This window comes from Ovis aries, chromosome 3 (assembly GCF_016772045.2).
Source record: "Ovis aries strain OAR_USU_Benz2616 breed Rambouillet chromosome 3, ARS-UI_Ramb_v3.0, whole genome shotgun sequence".
In the NCBI taxonomy this organism is placed as follows: domain Eukaryota; kingdom Metazoa; phylum Chordata; class Mammalia; order Artiodactyla; family Bovidae; genus Ovis; species Ovis aries.
In genome coordinates this window covers 90659305-90680590 of record NC_056056.1, presented here as the reverse complement: position 1 = coordinate 90680590, position 21286 = coordinate 90659305, and the positions used below count along the sequence as shown (strand labels likewise).

At 38.5% G+C, this 21286-nt stretch overlaps 1 protein-coding gene across 31 annotated transcripts in view; it reads left to right on the top strand.

Moving 5' to 3' along the window:
* Positions 1 to 21286, top strand: part of LTBP1 (latent transforming growth factor beta binding protein 1) — a 454253-nt gene that overhangs the window by 344310 nt on the left and 88657 nt on the right. For all 31 annotated transcript variants that reach the window (XM_060412286.1, XM_042246288.2, XM_060412293.1 and 28 more), the window contains 3 exons: positions 2637 to 2759; positions 6634 to 6756; positions 14607 to 14729. In XM_060412286.1, the coding sequence (XP_060268269.1) occupies positions 2637 to 2759; positions 6634 to 6756; positions 14607 to 14729 (369 nt within the window). The remainder of the gene's footprint in view (positions 1 to 2636; positions 2760 to 6633; positions 6757 to 14606; positions 14730 to 21286) is intronic.

Genomic DNA, 21286 nt, shown 5'->3' with positions numbered 1-21286 from the left:
CAACGTACAGATGCCAGATTCTACTCAGAACATAAATCTGTTTTCCAGCACTGCAGGAAATGCCAGTTTCACTCTGTTGATAGTCCTAACTATTATCAGTGTCTTCACCTCCCTAACTCTTTTCAGGTTGTAAATATTAGTACATTATCTAATGTATTGGATTGGCCGACGTAGTCATTTGGATTTTCTGGAGATGTTACAGAAAAATCTGAACAAACCTTTTAGCCAAGCCAGTATTAATCCATTACTTGTTTGAATCTTTTTGTATCTCTGCATCTCTTTGTGCACTTTACTGGTATATGTCCTAAATGTATAAATAACTAGAGATAGCCTCTATTTTAACTCCTATCAGGATTTATCATAGTAATATGTGCAAAAAGTTCTTCAAAGAAAAAATACCTTTTATGAAATATAATATTCTCTATTCATCCCTTGGCACAAGAGAGAGAAGACATTTGTCCCACATGCCAATTTTTTTGGAAAGTGGTCTTTTGTATAGAAATTTTATATCTCAATCAATAAAGAAAAAGGTGCTTTTTTTGTTTGTTTCTTAAATGCATAGAATTATGCTGCCTTTGTTCCCCTTGGTCCTTTTAAAGACCCAGAGATCACCTTATTCAAGATAACAGAGTTGCCTGGAGTTATTCCAAATGTGTATATCATTACTTATAATGAATTACTTCTGACAGTCTTCCCAACATAAATGAGTAACTTATGTAGGATGTCTGGTGTATCCTGACAGTTCTTGGAATGGAGGGTATGTTCTTGCGGCAGACATCTTCACATGGGAATGCTTAGTTTGTCATCCTCTTTGAGAAAATCAGAAAGAGGCCAAAGCACTAAAAATGTTGTCAGACATTACATGAGATCCAACCAGCTACATGAGCTTTTGTTGGTCTTAAATTCTTGAACTGATGTCTCAAGTATTTTATAAAATGTGCTGAAAGAAAATATGATGTGGGCTCCTCTTTGCTGACAACCACTGGAAAAGCTAGTAGACTGAGAGTTTTGGAAAGGTGTTGAATCATTCGCAAGACAAAATTCTTACTTAATTTTTCTGTTGGTAGTCAATGGTTGACAGCTAGGAATTATATACAAAAGAAGGGATTGATTGCACAAGAAGTGACACAGAAGTTTCTAGTAAACTAATTGCTAGAAGAAATGAAATCAGAAACAAATTCCTGAACTCTGATACATTAATAGTCAATGTGAGCTTTTTCAGGTTATGTGGGATAACCTGACTTACCTTGCTTGTATCAGGGTAAAATTCAAAAGCTTAATAATGCCTCACTGGTGGTTAAATGCAACTTTGCTTAGGAAACAGATAATTGTCAGTGATATTTAAGGGAAATGACTGTGCAGTTGGTTGAGTTCTCCTGGCAAAAACTTGTAGATGCATTTTGTTAAATAATAGGATATTTTCAGAAGGAAGCAATAGTCAGACATTAATCTTTGGGACCTGGTTTCCTTAAAACAGTGCTCTTTTTAGACTAGGACTTCTTTCTCCCACTCTGAGTATAGGGCTGGTGTGTTTTCATCCGTTCTCTCCAGTAATTCTCACAACAAACCTGTAGTGCAGGTGGTGAAGTTCAATACTACCACATTTTAATCATCATAAACTCTCACAAACTGAGTAACTACTCAGCAGGACATTCTGAGGCTTTATCTGCATAGAGAAGACAAGAGAGAGTTACCTGGTTAAATCGGATCAACCTCATGTCCAAACAAAAACATTTAGGAAATAAGTGCTGCTTCAGCCTCAAGTGTTCAAGTTACTGATGAGCCCAGTCTTTTCTTCATTTATGTAAATTCATTTCCATGATTAGAACACTTACAAAGAATTACGTTTTTTCTCAGTCAATAGCTTTTTGTTTACGCAAGGTATTTTGAAAACTCCTCACTCATCACTTTCTCTTTGACTTTCCAACATCTGTCATCAGAACAGGATCATTTCTCTTGGCTTTCCTTGTTACTTTGAAAATGAGCTCAGTGTCCTTTAACACAACTGTTTGATCTTACACTTTTCCAACTTCTAATATAGTAGAAGTGTCTATTTCCCTCCACAACTGCCTCCATTCTGGTTTTATTTCTAAAGTTCTTGGGAGAGCTTTAATTCTGCCTTCTTTCTTAAAACTTCATAGGTCAGCAAGCTGCTTCATAGTCATGATTTTGTGCTTGAGATTCTTTCTTTATCAACTGTAAAATATTTCATATTATATTTGTGTTATATCCAGAGTGAGAGAGAGAGACATGGCAAAGAGCTTGATGTTGTATTGAACACACTTTTATTTCATCATAAATTTATCATCTATTTGTAATTATTTGCTTTCTACAGCCCAGCACACTGAAGTTGATATGAAGAATGTCAGTGGGCTGATTCAAATTAAAATATATAGTACCTCACATAGCAGAAGTACTATTATTTTTGCAGTAATAACCCCAGAATGCATTATAGGAGGCAGAACTTTTTTTTTAATGTTTATTGAAAATTTTCTGTGGTTTTGGGTCATGCCATAAAAGTCCACCCTGGAAATGGAAGGCTTAGAGGGCAGCAGCTTGGATTAGGGTCTCAAACTTGAGCTAATGGGTGTCTAGATGTAAGACTTAATGTAAAGCAATTGTCGCTGTGTTTACAGATATTGATGAATGTCAGCAAGGGACTATGTGCATGAATGGGCAGTGCAAAAACACCGACGGCTCCTTCAGGTGTACCTGTGGGCAAGGCTACCAGCTATCAGCAGCAAAAGACCAATGTGAAGGTAGGTGTGTGGCAACATGAACTCCTGTGATTTCAGTTTAAGGCACATGCCTTAAAAAAATGTGCACTCAGTAAAGCAGGTGTGTGAATGTGTTCCTGAGAAACTACCCAGATGAATGTTTGTGCCAGAAAGCAAGGGACTCATACTTAAGTCAGGAAAATCAATGAAACAGGATTTTAAAAGGCTGAATTTGCAAAATATGGTATTAGTGATCAGTGGCTGGCATTACTATTGAAAAGAAAAATGGTTGCTCCCTGTGTAATTCCTTATTTGCAGAAAATCAATTCTATTTAAATTACATGAAAGTTTCACACAATAGGATTAACATTTACTTAAGGGAATTATGTCTGCCTGGTAGTACGTTGTGGAATATTAATGATTTAGTCTTTGTGTGCATTGAGCTTTTAAAATCCTTCTTAAAAAAAAAAATCACTAAAGACTTTAGGCCTTTAGTGAAATAGTATCTGCCTTGTACTCAGGGATAAAGTCTGTGCAATGTGCTCTGCTCCTACAGGTGACAGTGAGGATTCTGGACCTTGTTGGGGTTGACCTTAGACTTTAAAAAGTTAGTTTGTTTCATTGAACTTCATACAGAATTACAAGTTGACCCTTCAACAACACATGTTTGAACTTCATGAGTCCATTTATATGCAGGCTTTTTGGTAAATACTTAGAGTATTACACCATCTGCGATTGGTTGAATCCTCAGATATAGAAATGTGGATACAGAAGACAAGCCGTCAGGTTAAATGTGGACATTTGACTGTGTGGTGGTCAGTATCTGCATTATTCAAGGGTTAACTGTACTTTATTTCTCAGTAAGAGGATATGTTTCCTGAGTTTAAAGATGCCATGGTATTGCCTGTGACAAGCACAGATATCCAGAATTCTTGAAAAGAAATGTCATTTAAGAACAGAATACACACTGTACATAATCAGTTGTTTTATTATAAGGAAACAATTTCTATCCGTGTCTGTATGTAAACTTAGATATTTAATGAGTAGAAAGGTTTCTTGAGGTGGATTATAAAAGAGACAAGGTATAATGATACTATAAAGGGATCTACCAATAGTATCATAACCTTCTTCTATTATCCCTTTCTAGAATATAGAAAGTCATTACAGTACCTAAACTAACGGTGAAGACTGATCAGACGCGTACAAGCACACTCATGTACACAGATTAATTAGGTGATTTGGTCTTAATTCTAGTCCCTCTCAAAGTTCTTTATTTTATGAATACTGAACTGTACAGATGAATGTGTGGTAAGAGTAGAGGCCCATACATAATATAATAAGGCTATTGTGCTCACAGGCCTTTCTTTTGAAGAGCCTGTGATGTCACTCCAAGAGATAAATCAGACATGGGAGAATCACTCACCAGGTTAGCAATGGGGTCACACCAAAATTTGAAAGAAAACAAAAAACATGTACTCCACTGTTCATTGCAGCACTATTTACAATAGCTAGGACATGGAAGCAACCTAGATATCCATTGACAGGTGAATGGATAAAGAAACTGTGGTACCCACTTCACACCAGTCAGAATGTCTGGGATCCAAAAGTCTGCAAGCAATAAATGCTGGAGAGGGTGTGGAGAAAAGGGAACCCTCCTACACTGTTGGTGGGAATGCAAACTAGTACAGCCACTATGGAGAACAGTGTGGAGATTCCTTAAAAAATTGCAAATAGAACTGCCTTATGACCCAGCAATCCCACTGCTGGGCATACACACCGAGGAAACCAGAATTGAAAGAGACACATGTACCCCAATGTTCATCGCAGCACTGTTTATAATAGCCAGGACCTGGAAACAACCTAGATGTCCATCAGCAGATGAATGGATAAGAAAGCTGTGGTACATATACACAATGGAGTATTACTCAGCCATTAAAAAGAATACATTTGAATCAGTTCTAATGAGATGGATGAAACTGGAGCCGATTATACAGAGTGAAGTAAGCCAGAAAGAAAAACACCAATACAGTATACTAACACATATATATGGAATTTAGAAAGATGGCAATGATGACCCTGTATGCGAGACAGCAAAAGAGACACAGATGTGTAGAGCAGACTTTTGGACTCAGAGGGTGAGGGAGAGGGTGGGATGATTTGGGAGAATGGCATCGGAACATGTATACTATCATGTAAGAAACGAATCTCTAGTCTATGTCCGATGCAGGATACAGGATGCTTGGGGCTGGTGCACGGTGATGACCCAGAGAGATGTTATGGGGAGGGACGTGGGAGGGGGGTTCATGTTTTGGAACGCATGTACACTCGTGGTGGATTCATGTCAATGTATGGCAAAACCAATACAGTATTGTAAAGTAAAATAAAGTAAAATTTAAAATTTAAAATCTTAAAAAAAAAAGGAACTGTGGTACATATATACAACGGAATATTACTTAGCTGTAAAAGGAACACATTTTAGTCAGTTCTAATGAGGTGGACAAACCTAGAATCTATTATGCAGAGTGAAGTAAGTCATAAAGAGAAAAACAAATATCGTATATTAACGCATATATGAAATTTAGAAAGATGGTACTGATGAACCTTTTGCGGGGCAGCAGTGGAGGTGCAGACATAGAGCACAGACTTACGGGCATGGGAGGATGGCGGGAAGGAGAGAGTGGGAGGAATGGAGAGAGTAGCATGGAAACATACACTCTACCATATGTAAAATAGATAGCCAATGGGAATTTGCCGTATGACTCGGGGGACTCAAACTGGGGCTCTGTAACAACCTAGAGGGGTGGGAAGAGGTGGGAGGGGTGTTCAAGATGCAGGGGCATATGCATACCATGACTGACTCATGTTGATGTATGGCAGAAACCAATGCAATATTGTAAAGCAATTATTCTTCAATTAAAAATAAATAAAGAATCACATTGCCAGATGTAGGCCCATATATGTAAATATAATCGACAAAGTTTATCAGCAACCTACATGAATTAAGTGCCTGCTGATTGGTAAAATATTAGGTCATCTGAAGAGCAGTAAAGAGTGTGGTAGGCATGGGCTCTGCCTCAAGAAACTTAAAATCTAATGGTCAAAGTAAGTGATGAAATATATGGAATACATTTCTTTGCCTTTTGTATGTGGATATGATGCAGCCATGTGTGTGAGTCTGAGCTCAGGGTGTGGTTACAGAACAAATAATGTCTAGCAGAAGATGTGAGCATCGAGGAAGAAAGATTCATAGGAAATGCAGGTATCAGATAGGCTGAGAGCAGGGAAGGACCATTGTGTGGTGCTATTTTCCAATAAAACTTTATTAACAGTAATAGGCAGTGGTAGGCTATAGCTTACTGATCCCTGCTTTAGGCTATCATAGGCCATAGTGCTTTTAAACTCAGAGTTGAATCTATACTTGAATCTATAGAAGGAATTCTAAGAAGCTTTATTGTGATTCCCAGATTACAGCCAAGTATTTGCCCCTCATCAGTGCCCAGTGGATACATGTGTACAGGTTCTTAGCTCATTTCTCATCGGGTTTTCCCTACTGAAATATTAATGAGTGACCTTTTTACTAGAGCTCAGTCTGAGTCACATGATAAAAATTCTAAATTAATTAGAAATCAGATGGTTTACAGATCTTTACATGAATGATTAAAAACTCACTTTTAGGGATTTCCATGTGGTCCAATGGTTAGGAATCTGCCTTCTAATACAGGGAATGTAGGTTTGATCCCTGGTTGGGGAACTAAGATCCCACATGCTGCAGGGCAGCTGGACCTGTACACCATAGCTAGAGAGAAGCCTGCATGCGGCAACGAAGATCCCATCTGATACAGGCAAATAAATATTTTTTAAAAACCTCCCTTTTAAAGCACCACTTTTAAGTTTCCTTTTACTCTCTTGCTCACAGATATTGATGAATGCCAGCACCATCATCTCTGCAGTAACGGGCAGTGCAGGAACACGGAGGGCTCCTTCCTCTGTGTTTGTGACCACGGTTACAGAGCATCCGCCCTTGGAGACCACTGTGAAGGTGAGAGTTACTCTTGGTTACAGAATCATAAAATGCCAGAATCAGGATCAGGGAAATCTGAACATCATCCTGGCTTCTGTCCTCAACCCCATACTTTTGACTTCAGGGTTGAGGACTTTTGATCCCTGCGAGATATTTTCCCCAAGGTCACACAAATAGTGCAAAGAAATGTGAGGATCCAAGTTTTCTTTGCCCTGCTCGGAGCAGTTTTTTAGAAAAGTTATGCCAGCTAAGTGCATAAAGAAGCAGTGTAACTTTTCTCAGCTACGGATAGTTTATCCTGAGTATCTCATTCTGTATAGCATCCCTGGGGTGCAGGACCAATGGTCCCAACGGTCCAAGTAAGCTAAGACGAGTTAATTTTCCAGATAACTGTAAAATTTTAAAAGTCAGACTTTAATTTCGAGCTTTTCATATGAAATATTTCTAAAAGATATCCCACTGTGAGTCTTCAACCACTTTCACTATCTGCCTTGGCTCAGAGCCCCTCTGAGGTGGTCGGGGTTGTAGCCACCTGTCACCAGCCCGGTGCTTGTGAATTCTCTGGGTTCACTGTCCACCCAAGTAATGGCATTTTTTCCAGTTTATCTACTGATTTGCTATTGTTAGATCCTATCAGTTGTGAAACAAGGAATGTGAACACACAGAGTTTGCTTCACACAGTAAGGTAGAGTATGTGTGAGGTTCTGAACCCCACATTTTATAGACAAGAATGAGCTTGTTTTGTGACACATACTTCAGTGGCTCCAAATACTTCCCAGTTCCTTGGGTTGGGAAAGATCAACTGTTTTATATAGCATCCTTCTCCTCTGGCCAGAGAACTTGACACACACAGTCAGAACTTGTCTGGAGGGCAAGTGGGGGCAGTTTCCGAGGTGTTAAAATGTACGTTATTGTTGAATCAGTGAATCATCTTCTAGGATTTTATCCTAAGGTGGTAATGCTCTTTGAAGAGTTAATATAACCAGTGAAAAGTGGTAATCAACGTACCTACTAAAAAAGTAGGCAGATGATCAAGGGATAAGTCGAAAGAGTAAGAATTGATTTTCTGAATTCTGTGAATGGGGAACACTACAATATCTGGGTAAATGTTGATGATTCGACATAATGGCATTCCAGGATGGAAGAGGCAGTCGTATTCCCAGGAAACAGTCATGGAGGGTCTATTTTGGAAGTGGGTAGGTGACAGGGCACATGCCAAGGCCCTGAAAACCAGCACTGATCCCAGTAAGTGTTCTTACCTCTTTCCTGGCCTAGCCGAGAGGATAACCAGCTCATTCACTAAATCTTGGGCAATACGTCCTTGTTATAGGATATATTCCTCTTATTTTGGCTGTTTTAATGTGTAACCATTTCACCAGGAGGCTAATATTTTTTATTCTAAAACCATTATATGAAGAGCCAAATAAAACCTTTTACTCAGCTTGCTTGTCATTATTAGTATATATGTTCCATAAGAAAGCTTCTTTTCAGAAAAAGAAAAATTTGAGAGGTACAAAAGAGAAAAGTAGAAATTGATTAAACAAAAAACTACATAATAAAACAGACCAATTTCGTGTAAATCTCAGAAGAAAGAAAAAAAATTAGAAATCCAAAAGGATTTGAACAGTATAGAGCAAATTAAAACATGAAAAGACAGTAGTACATTTGTATCTGAAATAGATTGGATCAAATCATTGAAATGGGTACTTTTTAAAAGCAAATTTAAATCATCAAATTCAACCCAAGAAGAAAAACATCCGAAATAACCCATATTCCTACAAGAAACTGGAAAATATATTGAAAGATCATCTTCAAAAGATAGAAAGAAACCTTCTTTTTAAGCATATCATCAGACCCTTTTCAAATCAGGGCTAATTTCTCTACTGTTCTGGATTATAAATAGGACTGGAGTCCATTCAATATTTCAGAGCTCCCTTTGAAACGATAATAGGACTTCAGCCCGCTAATGCCCAACAAGCACTGTTTCCAGCCCTTCCTAATCGTACTCAGCTGTAATTAACTGAGCTGTGACTGTTCACATGCCTCTCACAGCTGTAAGAGGAAGAGCCATCTTGTTGGCGTTTATATTTACATGTGTAATATTCTTCTAATAACTCTGGCAGGGACTGTGTTTTCTTATACTGTCATCCTGCAGTCCTGCTGGACTGCTCATGGAGTCAGAATCCTGGGTATTGCGCTAATCTCCGCGTGCTCTTTACTCCAGCACACTCAGTAGCCACTCAGTTTGTGATGCTGTGTGGCCTCAGTTGTCCTGGTTATTAGAGGTGTTTGGCATCTCAGTCCTCAAAGGCTCTGCCTCTGACTTGTCTTCCTCCAGGCACAGTCTCTGCTCCTGCGCACCTTGGCACCTTCTTCAGTAACTTGTTGTGGTTGCTGTATGCTAGTCCCTTGCAAAGCCTGAGAAAAAGATTCATACTCTGTCTTCCTTGTAGCCCTTCTCTCTGTTGGTCTTTCCTTTGCAGACCAAGTCAAAACAGGAAAGTGCTGGTATTTCCTACCTTCTGACATTTCTTTCCAAGTCAAAGTCATCCATTTATTCTTTTATGCATTTATTCAACAAATATTTGAGACTTCCCTGGTGGTTGAGTGGCTAACACTCCACGCACTCCAGAGCTAGGGGCTTGGGTTCGATCCCTGATCAAGAAACTAGATCTTGCCTGCCACAGCTAAAGATCCCACATACTGCAACTAAGACCTGGCACAGAGAAATAAACTAAGTAAGTAAGTTTTTAAAAACAACAGCAACAACAAAAACAAACAAAAACCCAAATATTTGAGTGACAAGGATGTGCCAGGCACTCTTCTAGGTGCAGGATATACAGCAGTAAACTAGACAAGAATAAAAGTCTTGCTCTTGTGTAGCTTACATTTCATTTGTGACACATGATAAATAAGTAAACTATCTAGTTTGTTAAATAGCAATAAATGTTAAGGGGAAATTAAAGTAGGGTACCTGAGGAGTGGTGAGGGAAGGAGGGAAAGTTTTAAATAAGTAGGCAAGCAGCAGCTAGTCTGAGATGATGACATTTGATTATGGGGGGAGTGTTCCGTGAAAAGCCTTTGTGGAGGGAATTAGGAACTTGGTCGTTTTAAGTTTGCAGTGCCTTTGATGAATATGCAAATGAAGATATCTGAAAGGCAATTGGATTTACGTGTTTGGAATTCAGTAGTAAGTTCTGAGCTGGGATTCATCAGCATGTAGACAGTGTCTAAAGCCATGAAGTTGGATGGGATCACCGTGGGAGTGCATGAAGCTGAGAGAGAAGTGGTCCAAAGACTGTCGTGGTCCCTCATTTAGAAGTGAAGAGGTGATAGGAACCAGCAAAGAGGATTGAGAAGAAGTGGCAAGTGAAGGAGGAAGACCAGAATTCAAGAGATGAAAGTATTTCAAAGAGGGAGAAATGAACCTGTGTCAAACATTGCTGCTAGGCAAGATGAGGACCAAAAGTTGATGGAATTTAGCAAAGTGGAGGTCATTGGTGACTGCCAGCATTCTCAGTGGAGAGGTGACCACAACTGACTGGTGCTTTCTTTAAAGCCTGATGGCCAGCTCCTACAGGAAATCTTTTCTTTCCTAGAAGAAGTCTCTCTTTCATATTACCCTTGGCAGTGGTGCTGGACAATCCCACATTGGGCTCTCTTAATATTCCAGCTACTCTTTTTTTTTTTTTTCTGCTTTCTAAGATAGAGGTCTTGCAAAAATATGTAAACTAAACCAGATTCTAATGTAATGAACTGTTTTAAAATCTGTCCAATTGTGTTTGAACTTTTTAAAATGCTTTCATTTCTTCACATATATTATTTCTCCTAGACTTTGGAAAGTGAAAGAAAATTATTTTAGGGAGAGGTGAACAAAAGTGATAGATTTCCATGATGCTAGGGCATACTAGGTAATGGAGTGTTGTTCCTTAAATTCACATCCTTGGTATTCTACTTGCCGTATTTTGATTTGAAATTTTTCACATAATGCTAATGGTCAGAGATGCTGTTTCTTATTTTGTCTCAGTTTCCTAAAGAGCAAAGAAAGAAAGGTAAATCTAAATGTGGATCTCTTACTCAACACCCATTAGGGTGGCTGGGAAGCTAGTAGAATAAATATGGAACAGTTGGAACTCTCCTACCTTGCTGGTGGGATTGTAAAATGATGCAACCGCATTAGAAAACTTCAGAAGTTAATTCCACTGTGTGGCCCAGCCATTCTACCCGTCAGAATCTACTCAAGGAAAAGCATATGTTAAAGATTTGCATATAAATAAAAATGTCAGTCACAATAGTAAAACTGTAAGCAATCCAAGTACTCAGCGCAGGTGAAGGGTAAACATATCAGGAGACATTCACACAACAGAACACTACTCAGCAATGATGAGGGGAGAGCTATTGATACAGGTGACAAACCTGGATGACTCAAAAACACTACGCTGACCAGAAGCAGCCATACAGAAAAGGGGTACAAGGAAACCTTTGGGGGCATTGGAAATGCCTGTACATTTTTTGGTAATGGTTGGTCCAAATTTTCCTTTAATACATGTTTTATGGCAAAGATCCACCAACAGTAGACTAGAAGATTCCCATTTGTCTCAACTATTTCAAAATCATGAAATTAGCAGAAAGTTTGATCTTAAGAATTATTTTCACAGAATTTATATCTACGAGCATTTTCTCAGTTAAATTTGGTTTTAGGAATCTTGATATTCCAAGGTCAGTTAACCAGTGAATAGACCAGTTGTTGGTGCATTCAGGCTTTGTAAGAGACACTTAGTCCTCCCTGCTATTATCTTTCTTAATTGTGCATATTTCCTTTACTGACTCTTTGATGGCAATTAAAACACCCAAGGCACAAGGTTAACAGGAATGGCGATTAGACAAAAAGACAAAGGAAAATGTCTCCAGACTTTATGTTTGTCACTACAGAATGACATTCTTAGAAAGGTGTTTCATTCGTTCCTTTAAAAAATGTTGCATTTGCAATGGTGAAAAGACTCTGATGCTGGGAGGGATTGAGGGCAGGAGGAAAAGGGGACGACCGAGGATGAGATGGCTGGATGGCATCGCCGACTCGATGGACGTGAGTTTGAGTGAACTCCGGGAGATGGTGATGGACAGGGAGGCCTGGCGTGCTGCAATTCATGGGGTCGCAAAGAGTCGGACATGACTGAGCGACTGAACTGAACTGAAGAATCCAACCTAAGAGATATAAATTGGTACAGAAATGCCTGTGCCTTGGTTGTGATGGTGGTTACAAGAATGTGTTTACATTTGTCAGAGCTCATTGAATTGGACTCTCAGATGCATTTGTAATATGTAAATTACACTTAAATGAAGTTGGAGAAACACTAAAAAAGTGGTAAACTATTTTAGTTGTGACAGGCACATCAGCTGTGGTTTACATTTTAGGATCAGTATTCAGAAACACTTTGAAAATGGGTGAACTTCATAATAATTTCTTTTGATAGAGTGAAATTATAAGGTGCTTCTCTTTTATCTACCCCATGAATGGTACAGAGGGCAGTTAATTACTTGTTTGGATTCTATGAGAAATACTTAATTCCACATTTTCAACCAGACAGCAAGGAGAATAGACTGCAATAGTCTTCACGTTCAGTTCTGGACATTTCATGTATTTTAGTTGTTGTTCAGTCGCTAAGTCATGTCCGACTCTTTGCGACCCCATGGACTGTAGCACACCAGGTTTCATAATTTCCCGGAATTTGTTCAAACTCATGTCCATGGAGTCAGTGATGCCATCCAACCATCTCGTCCTCTGTCATCCCCTTCTCCTCCTGCCTTCAGTCTTTCCCAACACCAGGTTCTTTTCCAATGAGTCTGTTCTTCATATCAGGTACCAAAGTACTGGAGCTTCAGTATCAGTCCTTCCAATGAATATTCAAGGTTGATTTCCTTGAGGATTGACTGGTTTGATCTCCTTGCAGTCCAAGGGACTCTCAAGAGTCTCCTCCAGCACTTGAAGTCCAGCACCGTTTGAAAGCATCAATTCTTGGGTTCTCAGCCTTCTTTATGATCCAACTCTCATATCCATAGTTGACTATGGAAAAGCAATAGCTTTGACCTTTGTCAGCAAAGTGATGTCTCTGCTTTTTAATATGCTGTCTAGGTTTGTCATATCTTTTCCTCCAAAGAGCAAGAGTCATTTAATTTCATGGCTGCAGTCACCGTCCACAGTGATTTTGGAGCCCAAGAAAATAAAGTCTGTTACTGTTTCCATTTTTTCCACTTCTGTTTGCCATGAAGTGATGGAACCAGATGCTATGATCTTAGTTTTTTGAATGTTGAGTTTTAAACCAGTTTTATCACTCTGCCCTTTTACCTTCATAAAAAGGAGCTTTAGTTCCTCTTCACTTTCTCCCATTAGGGTGGTACCATCTGCATATCTGAGGTTGTTGATATTTCTCCTGGAAATTTTGATTCCAGCTTGTGATTCATCTAGCCTGGCATTTCACATGATGTATTCTGCATAGATGTTAAATAAGCACGGTGACAGTATACAGCCTTGATGTACTCCTTTCCCAGTTTTGAACCAGTCGGTTGTTCCTTGTTCCGTGTCTGGTTCTTACTGTTGCTTCTTAATCTGTATACAGGTTTCACAGGAGGCAGTTAAGGTGGTCTGGCATTCCCATCTCTAGAAGAGTTTTCCAAAGTTTGTTGTGATCCATGCAGTCAAAGGCTTTAGTGTAGTCAATGAAAGCAGAAGTAGATGTTTTTCCAGAATTCTCTTGCTTTTTGTATGATCCAATGGATGTTGGCAATTTGATGTCCGGTTCCTTTGCCTTTTCTAAATTTAGATAATTCATTGGAAGTTCTTGGTTCACGAACTGTTGAAGCCTAGTTTGAAGGATTTTGAGCATTATCTTGCTAGCATGTAAAATGAGTGTAATTGTATTTTAGTAGCAATCTTATTTGCAAGAAATACCATAACATACCAAATTCTGAGCAAACAAGGAAGGTTTTGTCCTTTAGGTTTCTTCAGTGCTAATAATTTGAATCTTATACATACAACAGAATCAAGACTCATGGCGTGTGTTAGGAATAATGAACTTTGATAGGAGTAATTGAGGTTATAAACAACCCTTGCGAAAGATCTGCCTCAAGTTCATGCAGTGAGCAGGGTCATTAATTGTCTTACATGCTCACAAGTCAAAACCCATTAGTGCTTACATAAACCGTTTTTAGTTGGACATATGTTACAAGTATATACATTTTTTTAAGAAGTCTGGACAGCATTATACCTGTTTGTGATAACTTCTGAGTAAGTGACTTCTGATTTTGCTCAATCCGTTGCCTTCCCAAAACTCCTCTTATTACCCCTCTGCCACTGTTCACCCCGTTGTCAAGGCTTTAAGTAAGTTCCTTCTATTACACAAGCTACCTTTAATCTTTACAGTATCTCTCCTCTAAATTCATGCGACTCTGGAAGTTGGTACTATTCTTGTGACATATATCTTTGACAATTCTTAAATTATTTTGAACTTATAAATCAACTCAATATTTTTGTGTTTACCTTTATAATACAATTTGGGGATTTTTTTTTTTTTGTACAATCATTTTTCTTTGGAGGCAGGGAGCATGCCAGATATGTTAAAATCTTTTCTGTGATGTGCGATACAGTATCTTGTATAGCATCTATTTATACTGTACAAATTTTAAAAGCTAAAGTCCTTTCAAAATGTCTCATTTTTAATAACTCTAAAAGGTAAACAGTCATTCACTTAAAATCATGCATTACTAGAGATGTAAAATAATGTTCGTTTATACGAGTCTAGTGTGTAAAGGTAAGGGATATGTTTTTCTTAATACAGTTTGTCTTATACATCTTGTAAATTGACTTGTAGATATCAATGAATGCTTGGAGGACAAGAGTGTTTGCCAGGGAGGAGATTGCATTAATACTAAAGGGTCCTATGAATGTACTTGTCCAGATGGATTCCAGCTAAATGACAATAAAGGATGTCAAGGTAAACTTCTTTCTCTGCTTTTTAAATTATAATTTACATAATTCCTCAGTTCTGTGTTGCTTCTTGATAATAGTTTACAGTTTTACCATGGTATATATAAATGAGCTATGCAAATTTTTAATAATTTTATTTGTAAGTATTATTATATTTATTTATAAGTATTATTATAATTTTTTGAGTCTACATCAAGTACTGGAAGTTCCTGCTTTGCACTGCACCAAACTGACTAAAACTCATGCATTTTGGAACTGTGTCCTAGCTTTACGTGATTCTGTGGTAACTATGATCATCTGTACTTCGCTGTACTTTCCTTCCATTGCCCAACCTTGGTATTTGGTTCTAAGTTACCTTTTCATTTTTACATATCCTTCATGCGCCTGTTTCATTTTGTCGCATAACATGTTTCTGCTTTTTTGTTTTTCCTGATCCCTGTTTTTACTCAGTATCTAGCTTTTCCTCTCCCCAAAAGAGCCTGATTAATAATTTGGTCATAATTACAGAGGACAGAATTTTCTATTTTTCCGAAGTGCTATCACATTTGATCTCCCGAATAGCTGTCCTCCTCCCCTTATCTGCTGTTTCACTTTTTGCAGTTTGTTACCTGCAGTCAGCTGTGGTCTGAAAATATATGGAAAATTCCAGAAACAGTTCACTAATTTTAAATTGCTTGCTGTTCTAACTAGTATATGAAATCTCATGCTATCCCATTTCATCCTGCTCTGGATGTGAATCATCCTTTTGTCCAGTACATCTCGTCTGTTAGTCACTTAGTAGCCATCTCTACCGTCATCAGATCCGCTGTTGATGTACACAGTGCCTGTGTACCAGCAACTCTTATCTTACCTTATAATGGTTCCAGAAAACAAGGGTAGTGATGCAAACCATTTGGATATACCAAAAAGAAGCCATAAGAGTATTTTTTTTTTAATGAAGAAGGGAAAGTTCTTGACTTACTAAGGAAAGAAAAAAAAATCCTATTTTAAGGTTGCTAAGATCAATGGCAACAAAAGAACAAATCTTTTATCTGTGATACTGTGAAGAGAGAAGAAGAAATTCGTTCTGTTTTTGTTGTTGACCCTCAAACTGCAAAAGTCATGGCCACAGTGCATGCTAAGTCCTTATAAGATGAAAAAGGCATTAAACTTGCACAGTAAGATAATTGGAAAGACAGAGAAATTGTGTTTACATAACTTTTATTTTGGTATACTGTTCTCATCCTATTTTATTATTAGTTGTTAATCTCTTGCTATGCCTTATTTATCCATGAAAATTTATTATATGTATATATAAGAAAAAAGTAGTGTATACATGGTTTGGTACTATCCATAATTTCAAGTATCCAACCGGGGGTCTTATAATGTCTTCTCTGGGGATAAAGGAGGACTGACTGTACAGTGGACACAAGTACTAATAAGAACATAGCACCGATCACAACACAGTTTTAACTAAATGCATGTTGTGTGCCAGTTACTGTATTACCTCACTTAATTTGTAGAGAATTGAGGAGGAAACTTTTATCCATTTTGTGATTGAGTAATGGAAGCTCAGAGATGTTAATTAGCATGCTCCCCACTAAGAAGTAATTGAACTGAGATTTGAACCCAAGATCTTTCCCCTTTATTTTCTCTACATTGCCATGCCAGTTATTGTTACATGTATAGCCGAAGGAAAGAAGACAGATTCAGTGATCTTTCCCCCCAAGTATAATGCATAGAGTTATTTTTTATGTTGTGATTAAAAAGTCACATTTGTTCCAAAATTCTTAGCTACACCTAATTACCCCACAAATTTTCCTGTAATTATTAGCCTTAATAAACCCATGCCTTTTTCCACTGAAAACTCACACTTACCTGTTCTCTTATTTATTTCTAATACTGGATAAATTTTCTTATTGTTCCTCCACCATTATGGAACTCTGTCAGTCAGTTAGTTCAGTCACTCAGTTGTGTCCGACTCTTTGCAACCCCATGAATTGCAGCACACCAGGCCTCCCTGTGCATCACCAACTCCTGGAGTTCACCCAGACCCACATCTATCGAGGCAGTGATGCCATCCAGCCATCTCATCCTCTGTCGGCCCCTTCTCCTCCTGCCCTCAATCCCTCCCAGCATCAGAGTCTTTTCCAGTCTTTTCCAGTCTTTCCCAGCATCCAGTCTTTTCAACTCTTCACATGAGGTGGCCAAAGTACTGGAGTTTCAGCTTTAGCATCATTCCTTCCAAAGAACATCCAGGGCTGATCTCCATATAGCCCAAATTACATATAAATAAAAGTTCGTTAGAGTCATTTTTATCTGTTCCTGGACACGTGACTTTTAAAATCCTGGTTTGTCATAATTTATATTCCTCTCACATGTCCCAAATCACAGTATTCTTAAAAAAGGGAATATGGTGTCTACTCTGTTAGTTGTGGTTCTAGAATATTTACCCGATGTATCTTATCTACATTCAGCTCTGTGTCCCTGAGATATAAAATACATGGACCTTTGCCTCAAGATCTTTTAAAATTAATGCCCTTACTGATCCCAGGATGTAAATATTCTGCAGCATGTACCTTAGAGAGTATATATTTATTTATCTTCAAGGTAAACTTAAAGTTTTCAGTGTTCCCAATACAGAAACTAAATGGGTTTGGACTTAATACAATTGAGAAGAAAGATTTGAATTGTAAATTTATGACAGTATTTCATTTGGGAGACTTTTAAATCTTATTAGAATCTTGATTTATATAAAAATGCCAAGAGATCCCCCTAAACCCCTGAATCCTGTTTTTATTACAGACATTTGGGCTTAGGAATAGTTTTTTTTGTTTGTTTCTTCTTGTCATAGAGTTTTGACCAAATAGAAGTAAAACCAAGTCTTGTATAAATGGACTATGAGTTCATATTGTAAAGTTTATGTACTTCTAGAGTTAAATTATAAGAAACCAATTTAGTCATCTGATTAATTAATTATACTGTCTTCTCTCAGTATATTAAATTTGTGTTTAAGATTTTTTAGGAGCCCAAATGTGGCTGCTTCAAACATATGATTTTTTATTGACTGTAAATCATTATTAAATTGACTTTACTCTCAGTTACATTGGTGACTCCCAATTTCCAGAATAAACTAATATGTCTACTTGAAAAACTTATATCCAAATTAATGACAAATATTCCTGCAGTGGGATATAGTACCATTTAAAAAATAGTGTCTATGAATTTGCTCCATCACCCACCTACCCTGATTAGAGGCTGTTTATAATGTCTTGTGCACTGACCTTGTTTTGAGTCATCTCTCTTTGCTGTATCACTGGAGGCAGGTTTATGATCCTTCACTCTGCCTGAAGTTAGTAGCCTACTTCTATTTAATCCCATGATCATGTCAGCATTCTGTATGTGGGCATAGATTTCAGTTTGTTTTAATGCTGAAAACATAATTTATGACAGTGTGAATAACCATGGAACATATTTGAAAAATAATGTGTGATAGGTATAAAGTTTAAATCTTACCTAATAATCTGAAGATAGGTCCATATTCAGGAAGGCATTTTCAATTGAAAGTGTAAGAATCTCTTCCCTCAGGACAATTAATTATGATACACAGACAGCAGGGAAATTCTACGTTAACAGTCTCTAGGAATGTGGCAGCATACATTTGAGCTTCAGAATATACTCAGTTTCACATTTTGACTTACACATGCCAAATTGTGAATTTCTGTGGAATCTCGGACCCATGAAAGAAACCCAACTTAAATATAGTCTGACTTTCAGCTGAGTTACTAGCAGCATAGTTTAGAAATGCCTCAATAAGTACAACCCAAATTGAATGCATATGTTTCTCTGGTTCCAGATATTCATGTTGTTCTTTCTTGGTGGTTTCCTGGAAAAAAGTCTGGGAATTCGTCTACAGTTCCTGTCATCAGACGTTTTAGACAATTATTTGTTAATCAGTGACTTCTCTTGAAGCAAAAATATTTATGCACACGATTCCCTTTGCACAGTTGCAAAGTCTGACAGTTTTTAAAAGGTCACATTGAGTCATAGGTAAAATAAGAAGGTGGTCTTAGATAACCTCTAAGGCTCTACAAGATGGACAGCGACCCTGGACTTGATCCCCGGGCCAGTGGAACTTTATGGCACCTTGTTGCCCATGTGGGAGGCAGCAGATTCCAGGCAGCAGTTTGGAAAGAATAGTGCTAACGGGTAAAAGAAGGTCAGAGTTCAGGAACGATTATAACCTAAGGTATTTTCAGTAGATAGCAAACAGAGGATACCAGAGAATTTACGAAAGAAGGGAAGGATTTCACAGAGTGGAATCATATTAAGAAATAGTAAAGTAGAAAATGATTCATTGTTCTTTCTTGAAATATTTTAAAATTAGTGACAATAACCAGAATGGGAGAGTTGTTAAGAAAATGAGTAATTCCTGCTTGATTTCTTAGTTAGGTTCAGCAGAAGATAAAGCCAACTGGCCTGAAATATATGGCAGATGGAAGGGTAAAGAGTTCAAGCTTAATATTCAGATAGCTAAATCAGTAATATTGCCAGAATTCCAGTTACACGGTGAGAGGAACAGACATGAAGAGCCTTGGGAGACCCTGGATACAGGGAAAGGAGTGACCCTCTGGAGGAGGGGAGCTGCCAGCTTGGTGGCTAAGCGTGTTCTCTAGGTCACTGTAAAGGCCCCTCATCTGTATGTTTTCCATGTTCCCATTCAACTTTATAGTTATTTGTCTTGGTTTCTGCCTCCCCTATAATACTGTGAGCTTCACTACTGTGAGTAGGTCCCTGCCTACTCAACCATCTTTTAGGAAACCATCAGTAAAAGTTTTTAATTGAATTGAAGATGGACTTCGGAGAAGGCAATGGCAACCCACTCCAGTACTCTTGCCTGGAAAATCCCATGGATGGAGGAGCCTGGTAGGCTGCAGTCCATAGGGTCGCTAGGAGTCAGACGCTACTGAGCGACTTCACTTTCACTTTTCACTTTCATGCATTGAAGAAGGAAGTGGCAGCCCACTCCAGTGTTCTTTCCTGGAGAATCCCAGGGACGGGGGAGCCTGGTGGGCTGCCGTCTCTGGGGTTGCACAGAGTTGGACACAACTGAAGCGACTTAGCAGCAGCAGCAGCAAGATGGACCTGAAATTTGTTTTGTTTTTTTAAATTTTACATAGGGGTATAGCTGATTAACAAATAATATTGTGATGGTTTCAGATGAATTCTGAAGGGACTCAGCCATACATATACCTGTATTCATTCTCCTCCAAACTCCCCTCCCATCCAGGCTGCCATATAACATTGAGCAGAGTTCCATGTGCTATACAGTAGGTCCTTGTTGATTATCCATTTTAAATATTTTAAATATAACAGTGTGTACACGTCCATCCCCGACTCCCTAACTATCCCTTCCCCACATCCTTCCCCTGGCAACCTTAAGAACATTCTTGAAGTCTGTGAGTCTGTTTCTGTTTGGTAAGTAAGTTTATTTGTATCCTTTCTTTTTAGATTTCACATAAAAGAGATGGCATATGATATTTCTCCTCTTCTGTCTGACTTTCTTCACTCTGTGTGACATTCTCTAGGTCCCCTCACGTTGCTGCAAATGGCATTATTTCATTCTATTTTAATGGCTGAGTACTATTCCATTGTATGTATGTACCGCATTAAAGATGGACTTTTAAGATGATGTGTTGAGGGCCTATTTGCTGTTTAGTTGCTAAGTCATATCTGACTCTTCTGCGACCCCATGGACTGTAGCTGCCAGGCTTCTTTGTCCATGGGATTTCCCAGGCAAGAATACTGGAGTGGGTTGCCATTGCCTTCTCCAGGGGATCTTCCTGACCCAGGGATCAAACCCACGTCTCCTGCCAGGCAGGTGGATTCTTTACCACTGAGCCACCAGGGAAGCCCGAGGACCTCGTTAGTAAGAAATGACTTAAGAAAGACAGGAGAATGACCTTAGTAGGGCTACTTCTTGGGTGGTGCCTAGGACATGTGATACCTTTATGACTGCAGTTGATTAAGAGAATCTTAATCACTGTTCAGTTAGAACAGGATGAACAAAACTGAGAGTTTTTGGTGAACATGTATTTATAATACACTTCACTTGCTATACTGGGAGGTGGACTCAGAGTTAAAGTATGAAGTTCTCTTGAAGAAGCAGTCAGTGTAAGAGGGACACAGAGGAGACAAACAGCAGTTAAAATGCAGTGCACGCAGGCAGTCTTGTGTGTCAGCAGCATCGTGACTAGGTGAGCCATTCTCCATGATTCCTTACCTTGTCCCCTTCAGGTGCTCTTAGCTAGCGTCATTAGGACTGCCTTTAAAGATCATTGCATGGATACCAAACAATTCCTGCATTATTAGCATTTAGAAGTACACTGTCACCCTGGCTGCAGGGAGCATAATCTTTCTTCATTGAGGACAAGCAGAGTATGAGATGGTCAACACACACTAGTCAACACAACTACAGCATGATTTGTACATGAGTCTTAGTAACAATCATTACCACTTTTCTGACTCTTGGTGGTATTGAGTACTGCGCTAAGTGCTGGATGCTCATCCACTAAATTCATCATC